The following is an 11,728-nucleotide window of genomic DNA, read 5'->3' on the forward strand; positions in this document are numbered from 1 at the left end:
AGGAAGAGAAAAAAACAAAACTTTACTTGTAATAAAATTAAATAAAAATTTTAAATACTAGATTGGTACAATATTTATTTTTGCAAAACATACAAAAAGTAGAACTTCAAATAATTTGAAATAAAACCACCTGAGAAATCTTTAAAGATTTAAACTCTGAGTTTTAAAATTACCGAGTAGGAAAAAATATTGGTACATTTTACACAGTTTACTCATACAAATTCTGCAAAAATAGGGCTATAAACATTCTAAATGCCCCTCAAAATAAAACTGTGGCAATAGAGTCTTATGCAATCCTAGAAATTGATATTTTATGTAGGAAAAGAAATTTATAATATATCAAGAGGAAAAAAAAGCAAATCAGAAAATAGCACGATATAAAATGATTTTGTTTCAAAAATATGAAGAAACACAAATTTAACTTTATACCAAAGTAATTCCACTGGTTTTGGGAAGTGGTTTTGAGAGCTTTTCTTTTTGTCTATTTGTACTTTCTGACTCTTCTAAAAAGAACGTGCATTGCTTAGTAAAAAAAAAAAAAGAACAGAAGAATCATCATTAATCAAGGAAAAGGCATCAGCACGCATACCCTCTACGGTTCATCTGTGGTCTGTATCAAATTTTAAAGAGAAACATCTATTTTCAGATGAGCACGATAGTCCTGGATCAGGGTTGAAATAAATCTCCATAGTGACAATGTTAGGTAGTTTTTTTCTTTTCTGCTTGCTTTCATAAACCTTTTGATAGAATTATAAACCTGTACTAAAATCTTGTTGCCTCACCTATAAAATTAAGATAATTAAATTAAACTATCTGACCGAACTGTGGTAAGTATTTAGAACTGTGCCTGGTACATACCAAGTATCCAATAAAGTACTAGCTATTATTGTTGCATTTCTTTTACTAAGTAAACTATCAGAGCACAAGACTCAAAATCTATTTACACCTTTAAGTAAACAAATTTAAATTTGGAGTAGAGGAGTGAAGTAAAAGGGCAAGAAGGAAGAGGACTGAAAGTACAGAGCACCAATCAGAAAAAATGAATGATCTCTTTAAAAATATCATAGCACACTTAACTTTGAGGATCTAAAGCACAGGTCGAATTCTGATTTGCTAAAAATCTTGATTACATAATACGTGATTTCTTCATTTGTATGAGTTAAAAGTTTGAAAAATATTTTCATATACACCATCTTATTTATTCCCCACTACTGATCTGAAAAGTATTACACAGATCATTACCTGATCTAGAAACAGTAAACTCACAACACAAAAACCAGACCCATGAATTCACCTACATTTTACCAAAAACTAAAATGGCATGGAACTTCAAACACTGAATCTTTGCATTTGTGGGAAAGAAGACTTAAAAGAAAGTAACCATAGTCAGTGCTTTTACCAGCTGCTTTCATTCCAGTCGACATCTTATATACAATTTTTTTCTGTGTGTCTGAAATCTAGTGGCACTGAATTCCTTAAGAAATTTATGACAGATGAAGAACTGCTATTGGCCCTTATCTGATAAAGCTATATTATTTATTCATAAACATGTTTACTAAATATTCTGAAGATAATTTCTAAAGGCACAGATATTTCAAAAACAAATTCTAAGGGCTCGAATTTTTAATTTTTATATTAGTTGCAGGTATACAGTACATTGGCTAGACAGTACAGTTTATGAAGTGATCCCCTCAATTATTCTAGCACCCATTACAATACACACAGCCATTACAATACTATTGACTATATTCCCTAGCTGTATTCTATGTCCCTATGACTATTTTGTAACTACTAATTTGTACTTCTTCATCCTTTTTTTAAACAAAGTTTTCTTTAAAAAGACAGTATTTAAGATTAAATAGCAATGACACACTTCAATAATGTTCTTTTCATTGGGAACATTATTTTTAAAACTTAATAAGCTTACAACTCTAATTTACTTATATTTTAAGTTAAGGACAGGGTTTCTTCACCCAGTAATTTAGCTCTGAAGCAAAAGAATTTTAGAGAACTAAAAATATTAGTGATGGTTTTAAAAGCTATAAATAGATACATTAATAGTTCCTCCATCCCCAGAAATGCAGATATCTTATAAAATAGTTTTTTAAGAACACAAGCATTGTTTCAGATACATTATGTTGCTAAGGTCATATATAATACCTTTACACTCTTTTTTTCATCTGATCCTTCTGTCATAAGATAGGCTTTATCTCCATCAGTTCCTTCAACACTTAGTAAGCAATTCGTTGTATGGCCAATCCCACTAGGGAGAACTTTATCCCACAACATTGCATTGATAACAGAGCTCTTTCCACTGCTTGTCCTGAAGAATGAATATACAAAATGTAACATGAAAAACAAAACGTAACAGTAAATACTTTGTTCCTCCACTGGGTCTAAGACTGACTTTTCTAGAATTCAAATTTTGTTAAAATTTCATCAGATTATATTTTTCATGAGAGTTGACAATTTGATTTACACAAATATTAGCAATGTACATCCCAGAAAAATAAAGTACCAGAAAGCAAATTCTACCTTTTCCATAAAGCTATCCTTGCCTTTTCTAACTTTATTTCTTATGGCAATTTGAAATCACAGCCCCAAATTCTATGACATTTGACCCAACATAAGATGTGGTCTAATGACCCATCTCCTTAAATCTGGGCTGAACCTTTTTCACATGCAGTTAAATACCTATTTCTCTTTCTCCAGTAGGACAACTGAGTCATCACCTCTCCAGGAGGCCTCTTCCCTCCCACTCCTACTCCACACAAATCTGAGGTAGGGCCTCTTTAATAGACCTACCTCACCCTAGACTGTTAGGCCCTGAATGTATGGTCAAGTGAGAAAAACTGACAATAAAAACAAACAAAACAGAGCTCTGTGAAAATGTTTTAAAGCCATAAACAGGGTGCTTCAGTAGAGAATAACTAAGAAAGAATACTTTAGATAGAGTGATAAGGGAAAGTTTCTGAGGTAGTAACATTTAGGATGAGATCTGAAGACTAAGAAGAAGCAAGACATAGACAGAACAAGGTAAAGAGAATTCTAGGCATAAGAAATTGCAAGTGCTAAAGCCCTAGGATGAAAAATAGCTTAGAAGGCCTATGAGGTTAGTTCAGTGAGTAAACAAATGCCTCCATTGGTACATAGCACACAATACTTAAGCAACCAAGTATGGGCCTAAGTATTGTCTTTGCATTCCTGGTGCCTAACAGACTACATGGTACATAGGTAGTTAACAAATGAGCCTTAAAGATATATAGAAGCTGTGGCAGAGATCACTCTATCACTCTAGATGGTTACATAACGAATGGTGCCTCCTATTCTCTCCCCGGGAATCATGAGGCTGAGAATTTTTTTGCAAGACACACCTGATAATCAGCAGAAGCTTAAAAAAGTCACAAATTATATATATCATAAGCTGTATTTCCACTCTTATAATTGGCTAAGAAGCCAATTCTTAGAGATGAGCATCCTTAAAAATAAAAACTTTATGACTGACCTTCATAAAGTTTCATTTTATACTGGGAGCTAAAATGAACAAATTCCCTTACATGCTAATAGCTTTAACAATTAACACAGGCAGAAACTATTGCAGAGAAAATATCACTTACTGAAACATCAGAAACAAAGATGGGGATATGACCAAGAGAAGCTGATTTCTGGAAACTACTCTTGAGAAGAAATAATACAGGTTTACCTGCCAAAAAAGGCCACTTTCATGTGTCTCCGAGACAGCACCTCACCAATGATGGAAAGCTTGTTTTTATACCCCTGTATTTCCACCAGATCATCCTCAGTAGCTATTTGATCAAGTTCTGGATTCCTGTATGTTGCTATGAAATTGAAATGGTATCAGAAAAAATGATATAAACAAATATTAAGTTAATTATACAATAGAATACCTAAGATATGCACATATTTTTGTTTTGTTCTATATTAATATGCCATTTGAAAAGTAACAATACCCATTGTATCTGAATATCTGATAAAATGTGAATGCCTCCTTGCAATGGGTCATAAGAATGCTGCCCAAAAAATTAAAAATTATTAAGAATTATAGGGGCCCAGTTAAAAAAGGTGTCTATTATTCACCTTGGCCTCAAAAATACAAAATATCCAACTAAGACAAAAATGTATTTCTGAACAGAAAAATCAGAACCTACTATTCATCAATTATTGTCCCCATCCTGACTGGATCTTCAAATCTTGAGCTGACAACAGGGATCCACGTGGTAAGAAAGAATCAAGTCTAAACAGGCACCCCCAAGAAATAAAAATATGGGTCAAGGTCTACAAGCTAGGTCAGACTTTGCTACCTTATCGCTTCTTGTCTGCTTCCCACAGGGATGGAGCAAAACAGCTCATTTCACATAAAAAAGAATTGCAGATTGAATCCCACCCCCTAGCTCCAATCTCCCTTCCTCCAAGTATAGAGATAAGTGGAAAAAAGCCTGGGTTTGAAAAGTAAAAATGCCTTTCAGTTTTGTTTCTATTTCAGGAATACACATGCTAACAGTTTTATATTTATCATCTCATTTTGCACATAAAAACATGGAAATTCATTTGACTATCTGAATAGTCCCAATGAGAGACAAACACTGATACAGTTTACCCAGTGCTCATCTAATTCAACTTACACTTTACATATCTCATTATACTTTTCAAGTGCATTAATAAAATATGTGAAATTTGGTGAAGATTGCTTAAATATCATTACATTCAGCTTTTTCATTTTATTCTTGCTCTTCCATGATCTTCCTAATTTATTTGCTTTGTCTTTTTTACAATATTTTTTTCTGAGGTTCTAGAACCAGCAGAATCAAATTCAGAATCTAAAGCTGCTATTTACTAGTTCCTAGCATAATGCTCAATTTGTAACTGGCTCGCTATACATAAAATATTACATTTAACTTCATTTTCACTTATCAACTCTTTTATAATAACATACTATTCAAAGTCACTGTGCCAGTTCAAGTTCTTTCCAAATTGGAAACATAATCTATACCAGTACTTTCTTTTCTCATTCCAGCAAAACTTGAATTGTGTCTGATTTGGTGACAGACATACCATAATAAGGCATGATCGCTACCCATAAGGAAGTCAAAATCAGGCGAGGGAGGGTTAGGATGGGCAAGGGAAAAAGTTTAATTCTACCAACCTACCAAATGTTTCCCCACTGTCACTAGAGAAGTTTACAGAATCCCTTCCTTTTCATTGTACCCTTGAAGGTCATGTAATCTTAAGAATCAGAAAAAGTTTTCAATAGTTATCTCTAAAGCAGTATTTCCTGTTTAGACATTCCTTACCACCTTTGTTTGAATGGTTACAGTCATTTTACAAAAACTTTTACCCTTTTTCCACAGCATCCCAGCCTCATTTGAGAGAATAAGACAGGTCTGAGATCTTGGCTTAACTGCTGAGTTGGGGAGGAGATAAGTATAATCGTTAAACATGGGCTGCCAGATTTTTAGTCTGGGCATTTACTAGCTGTTTGATTTTGGGAAAGTTGCTTGACTTTTCTGAATCTTGGTTTTTTTTTTATCTTTAAAATGAGAGTAATTAAAATTGCGCCTCAGTGTTGATATGAAGATTCAATGGGTATTAATGTTACCGAAATGAGTTAAGAAATAATATAATTCAAATTAAATTTATCCAATTTAATTATAATTAAATTAATTTATATTATGTATAATGAATATAAAATGAGTTGTTAATAAAGTGCTTAGAATAGCGCCTCACATACAAGCACTTATTTCTTAGTTGTCATTAATATCATTTAATGTTCCTCCTCTGGAGGGCAGAAATGAGTTTTATTTGTAATGTCATCTCTAATATATATGTAACACAATGCCCTATATATGTGTTCAGTAACTAAGGTTAAAAGAATAATGCACATTTGTATATTTTCAACAGTAATTACTTTAAAAATTTAGACAAACTAACCTTCAACAAAATATGATCCTTCAGTAACAAAATCCAGTAACTGGTCGAAGATTGCAGTAATTGCCTTCTTAGCCAGCACAAAGCGCTTCAGTGGAGAAGCAGTTTCTGCCATTATGCTACTAGGAGGAAAAATGAAGTTAGACGTGCACAAATTAAACTGGATCACAAACACCTGCAAATTAAAAACACTTGGCAGCGATACTGATTAACTCCTCAATGAAAAATTAAACTACCAAAATTCTTTGAGATAATTGCTTTTTGGGGAGAACTGTTTTAGTCAGACTTCTTTTGAGTGGCATTCCACTAAAATAAGTGAACTCCATTGGCCAAAATCTTGGTTGCAATTTCTACTTTATTTCCTTTTGGTGAAGATGAAACTAACTGAAGCTAACTTTGACATGTGACCCTTAAGTATATCACGGAACAAGATTAGTGAGATGAAGCCAAGTTCACAAACAGTAAGTTATTAAGTTTCTCCACCTGGAGCTCTGTGAGTGGAGGTGGATACATAGAGTGAAGAAATAAAATTCCAAGATCGTAATTCAATACTGACGTTTAGAAAGAAGAAATTCTCATCACAACAAATAAGTCAAGGCTTAAATCGAGCACTGTTGTTTCCAGCCAAAGTACCAAGAACTACAAGAAATGGAAGTTAAACAAAAAATTTTTTCAGGCAGCTTTTCATGAAAAAGACACCAAGCAAAAATGATTAAACAACAGTCCAACCCTGGTGTGTATGTGAAGAATGCAGCTAAGTGGCCATAAGGAAGGCTGAGCATTCCAGAGGATCAAGAACCCACTGAACGAAGAAGCTACATGGGAAAGGCAGGGTGACGGCAACGACCTGGTTCAGCCGGTAAGAACCACATACCTTGAGGAAAGGCCTTCCACACCTCCCACACCGGGCACGAGAGCCCTGCTGGCAGAGCGGGGGCCAGCCCCCACCACCGCCCCGCGTGCGCCGGACCGGGCTCCCCACGCCCCGGGTTCCGGCCTCGCGGGATCCGCGGGCCGGAGCCACCCGCAGGCCCAGCTCGTTCGCTCCTTTCCCGCAGGACCGCGGCGGCGCCTCGTCACAGAACACTCGGCGCACGACTCCCCAATCCAGGCCCTGGCCGCCTGAAGGTCACCTCGAGAGAAGTAAAACGGCCAGCGGCCAAGACAGAGGGCACTCACAAGGTCCTAGTTCCGACTTGTCACCCAGCAAATGCAGTTCAGCCACAGCCCTCAGGCCGCCTCATCCTCTTAAGGGAGGATGGGGCGGGGGAAAGAAGTAGCAGGAGTGCCAAAAAGGTGGCCACTTCCGTTCTGTTGCCCTACGCGATTTTGTTTGGCTCTGTTGCCGGAAGTGCACCTATGTCGAGCGCCATTTTTGTTAAGGGCCGAAGGCAAGGCTTGTGGGCAGGGAATGGTACAGAGCAATGGTTTGCTGTTCACCCCCCAGCCGCCCAGCTTCTGTTTTCCCCCCTCTCTTCTCTCTTCAGTGTTTCTAAAGCTCTGACCAGCCTAGTCATAGGTAGCGGCCAACGGCTAGTTTAGTCAAGGAATGCTAAAAGGAGGTGGGGTGAGGCGGGCTTGGGGCTACGGGACAAGAGGGATTCTTGCTTGTTGGGCCAACAGCATAATGGAAAACCTTTTGACCTCTCCACTACTCTCTTTTCTATGCAGTTGGCTTTCTGGGCTTGGAGCACAGTTGTGAGTGAGTGTGTGTGTGTGTGTGTGTGTGTGTGTGTTGAATTAAAGGTGAGACTTAGGAAATTGATGTGTCCTTGCCTAGTGCTTCTCAAAATTTTTACTTGGGAATCACCTGGGGATCTTGTTAAACTGCAAATTCTGATTCATTGGGCTAGAGGTGAGGCCTGAGAGTGTGAATTTCTAACATTCTTGAGGCGCTGCTGCTGCTGCCGGTCTGTACATGGTTCAACACAACGTCCCGGGGATTTTTTCTAGAGCTGGCAAGTGAGATGGCAGTTTTGCAAGTGATGCCACTTCATCTTCATGAGCCTCAGGTACTTCATCTATACAATTGGAGTACTAATAATACCTACCTTATGGGTTCTTGTGAAAATTAAACAGGTTAATAGCATGTAAAGTGCTTAAAACAGTGCTGTGCATATAATAAGTCTGATAAATATTGTTCTGTTAGAATAGGTGAATATCAAAAGCAAATGCAGTAAATCAGATCATTTCAGACTTTGCTTACACTCTGGAGAAGAAAAAATGGCAACAGGATAGACTATCTGAAGGAAAAAGTAGAAGACTGAGCCACACAGGGTGGTCCTTTCTGAGGAAGTAATATTAACTTACTTTTCCCAGGAAGCCAATCCTTGGAATAACTGGAGGAAGAGTGCCCAAATTAGGGGGACACAGAGAAGTCTACAGGTCCACAGGAAAGAGAGTGGTATGGTTGATGAAAAGAAAAGAGGCCAGTATGTCTGGATGAAGTGAGGGAAAAGGAGATTGGGGGAAATAAGTTTAGAAAGGAAGGTGTAAAATTATATAGGCCAAGATCAGAAGTTTACATTTTATTCTAAGTGCAATATCTTTCTGTTTTAAGCTTGTGGAGTAATATCTGATTTATATTTTAAAAGGTTACTTTGGTTGATTTGTGGGTTCTGGATTATACAGAGAGTCCACACGATGTTAATTAAAGGACCCAATTCATTGATGGAATTAGAGGCATTCCATTAAAAAAATGGCTTTTAACATTAGCAATATACTTAATGCTCTAGACATAATTGCGAAATAAGCTGGAATCATTTAACTTCACTGTATTTTATGTTTTTTAATCCCATATCTCCTCTCCCCACTCTCTCCACACCATAGACAAAAAAACACATACATAAACACAGTATGTTAATCATTTCTGCTAGGAATCTTTGGAATTGTGATCTATCAAAAGTTGTCTGTTTATCTAAAAACTTCACATTATGATGCAAATGATCAAGAGCAGTCTCATACTCTGCTGGCAGGATAGTTTCAGTGTGTATCAGGGTTTATAGGGTAAGAAATTTATTGCAAGGAATTGGGATATGTGATTGTGAGGAAAATCCAAAATATGTACAGCAAGCCATCAGTAAGGACAGAATGGGAATTCTTGGGCAAGAGCTGCAGTTTATGACAGCATTCCTTTTCAGGAACACCTTAGTTCTACTCTTAAAGCCTTTTAACTGAATGGATTAGCCCACCCAGATTACCTTTACATAAAGTCAACTGACTAGATTTTAATGACAAATAATTTCCCAGCAACACCTAGATTAGTGTTTGGTTGAATAACCGGGTACTTATACAGTCTCCAAGCTGACACATTGTTATGAGCTATTTGGCAAAAAGATTAAAAATTTATAATGTGAAGGCTTTTTCACCCAGCAATCCTAGGAAAAGAAACATGTGGACAGATATTAGCTATAAATATACAATAAAATAAATATATTCAAAAATACAAATATATAATAATCAAAATATTATTTAAAAATCATGAAAAATTGGAAACAATCCAAGTGTTCTTCTATAGGAGATGGGTTGAATAAATTATGGTACATGCACAGGATGGAATATGACATACTTATTAAAGTTTGTTTTAAAAATATACTTAACATAGAGAAATGTTCACCATATTACCACAGTATATAAAAATGTTTGTAAATCATATGTAATACATAAATTTTACATCTGGATGGTGATGTGATTTTTCCTTTATACTTGCCTGTTTTCACATTTTCTGCATTGAGCCTGTATATAATGAGAAAAATGTAATATATTATGTTTTTAATTCTTAATAAAACATAAATAACACTAATAACAATCCTAACTGATAAGCACTATAATTTACAAGGGTGTTAAGGCATTTAGCAAAAAGAAATGAAATTTTAAGGATGAATTTCAAGCATCGACCAGCATTTAGAGGGTGAAAGCATTCACCACCCTTGAGATATTCATATGTTTGTTCAACAAATACGTATTGAAGAAATATTTTAATGGAAAACTGCAGACCTTGAAATCTGAAGTCCTCAGTCTAAATCTAGGCTATGCCACTTAATAGCTATATGGAACCCTTAACCACTCAAATCAGTTTTGAGCATAGAGGATGTCAAAGGGATCTTTTACTTTATTTATATTGTCTGAATTTTTAAAATCATGATGGATCCCTTTATTAGTTCTGTAAATAATAATTACATGTTTAGTATAATTAGTATACTTTAAAACAAAGGTGACATTGCATGTTATAAATTATAAAAATAAATGTTTTAGTATAATAAGTAATAAGAATTTAATCCACTGGTTTTCTTTTTTGTGGAACAGACTCATAGGCAAAAACCAGCAGAGTAAACATAAAGAAGAAAAAAATTAAATATAAAAGCTGAAACAAAGAGATTACAAAAACAAATTTAATTATTCAAAAAATTATAAATTTGACATAAGGCTGTCATATCTGTTACTGAATGTCAAAAATGAGGGGAGACATGAACCAAAGGGGAAATAACTCTAGATATATAATATGATAAATGCTAATACATTTGAAAACATATCAAGTGTAAGATTTCTGGGAAACCATCAAATACCAAAGTTTGCCCAAGATCAAAAGAAAACTTGAATAAACCAATAAGCATTCAAAAATTAAAATGGCAATTTCCCATATTAAAAAAGCCAGGCGTAGATGATTTTCAAGGTAACTTTTTACCAAATCTTTAAAGAAAAGATTACTCTTATGCAGGTCTTTTGCTGAGTATAGAACAGGAGAAGAAACACCCCAATTTATAAGACTGGAATAACCTTGACACCACACTGGATAGAAGCTATAAGTAAAGAAAATCACACTTATGAATCTAAAGGCAAACATCTATGAAATATTAGCTAACTGCATCCAACATTATATTCAAAAAATTTTTGTCAAGTTTTCCTAGGGATAGAAAAATAACATCAGAAAATCATCCAGTGTAATTTATAATAGACTAAAGGAGAAAACACATGTTTATTTCAATAGATGCGGAAATAGTCATTGCTAATGTTTTTACCTACATATAATATAGTTCTTAGAAAACTAAGGTCTATGGCCATGCCACCCTGAACATGCTTGATCTCGTCTGATCTTGGAAGCTAAGCAGGGTCAGACCTGGTTAGTACTTGGATGGGAGACCACCTAGGAATACCGGGTGCTGTAGGTGTGAAAAGAAAAGAAAACTAAGAAACTTGATAAAGGCCACCTACAAAAACCTGCATTAAATGTACTTCTTGGGGAAACTTTAGGAGTCTTACATCCAAGACAAGGAACAAAAAAGCAATGCCGGCTATTGCTACTTCTGCTTATTATAAGTACTGACAAATTCTGTACATTAAAAATTGAACAAAGACCCTATTAGAACTAAGACTAAAACCTTACAAGGTTTCCATATACAAAACCCAATGTTTAAAAAATCAGAAGCCTTCCTATATACCTGTAATAACCAATTAGAAAATAAGCATGTCAAAGCAACCAAAACTGTAAAAAATCTAAGAATTAACTTAAAACTGCATATGACCTTTATGAAAAAATTAAAAAGAACATTAAAAAGAAACCTTAGTAAATGGAGAAATATACAATATTTACAAAAGGAAAGATTTTAATGTAATTCCAACAAGACTCTAGATGGAATTGGAACTAATTCTGAATTGACAAGGAAGGAAAAGTCACCAAAAGCTAAAGCAGTTCTCAAAAAGAAGAGCGGAGAGAACAAATTCACACTTCTGATATTAGCACAAATTACAAAGCCATAATAGTTAAAGCATGTTCTTACTGTTA

The 11,728-nt window shown here is 35.2% G+C and overlaps 1 protein-coding gene and 1 pseudogene across 4 annotated transcripts in view; one reads left to right on the forward strand and one right to left on the reverse strand.

The window, feature by feature from the left end:
• Nucleotides 1-7,264, reverse strand: part of MFN1 (mitofusin 1) — a 29,460-nt gene extending 22,196 nt beyond the window's left edge. Inside the window, exons 1-4 of one of the 4 annotated variants that reach the window (XM_011383082.2) lie at nt 7,126-7,264; nt 5,950-6,065; nt 3,704-3,839; nt 2,161-2,323 (exon numbers count right to left, since the gene is read on the reverse strand). In XM_011383082.2, coding sequence (XP_011381384.1) covers nt 2,161-2,323; nt 3,704-3,839; nt 5,950-6,061 — 411 coding nt within the window. In that variant the 5' untranslated portion in view covers nt 6,062-6,065; nt 7,126-7,264. Of the gene's footprint in view, nt 1-2,160; nt 2,324-3,703; nt 3,840-5,949; nt 6,069-6,820; nt 7,103-7,125 lie in introns of those variants that run through there. The other 3 variants (XM_011383074.2, XM_011383090.2, XM_011383098.2) reach the window with 3 other exon arrangements.
• A 3,731-nt stretch (nt 7,265-10,995) lies between these two features.
• LOC111734534 lies at nt 10,996-11,114 on the forward strand (annotated as a pseudogene).
• The last annotated feature ends 614 nt before the right edge of the window (nt 11,115-11,728 follow it).

Source organism: Pteropus vampyrus, unplaced genomic scaffold, assembly GCF_000151845.1.
Source record: "Pteropus vampyrus isolate Shadow unplaced genomic scaffold, Pvam_2.0 Scaffold14, whole genome shotgun sequence".
Classification (NCBI taxonomy): Eukaryota; Metazoa; Chordata; class Mammalia; order Chiroptera; family Pteropodidae; genus Pteropus; species Pteropus vampyrus.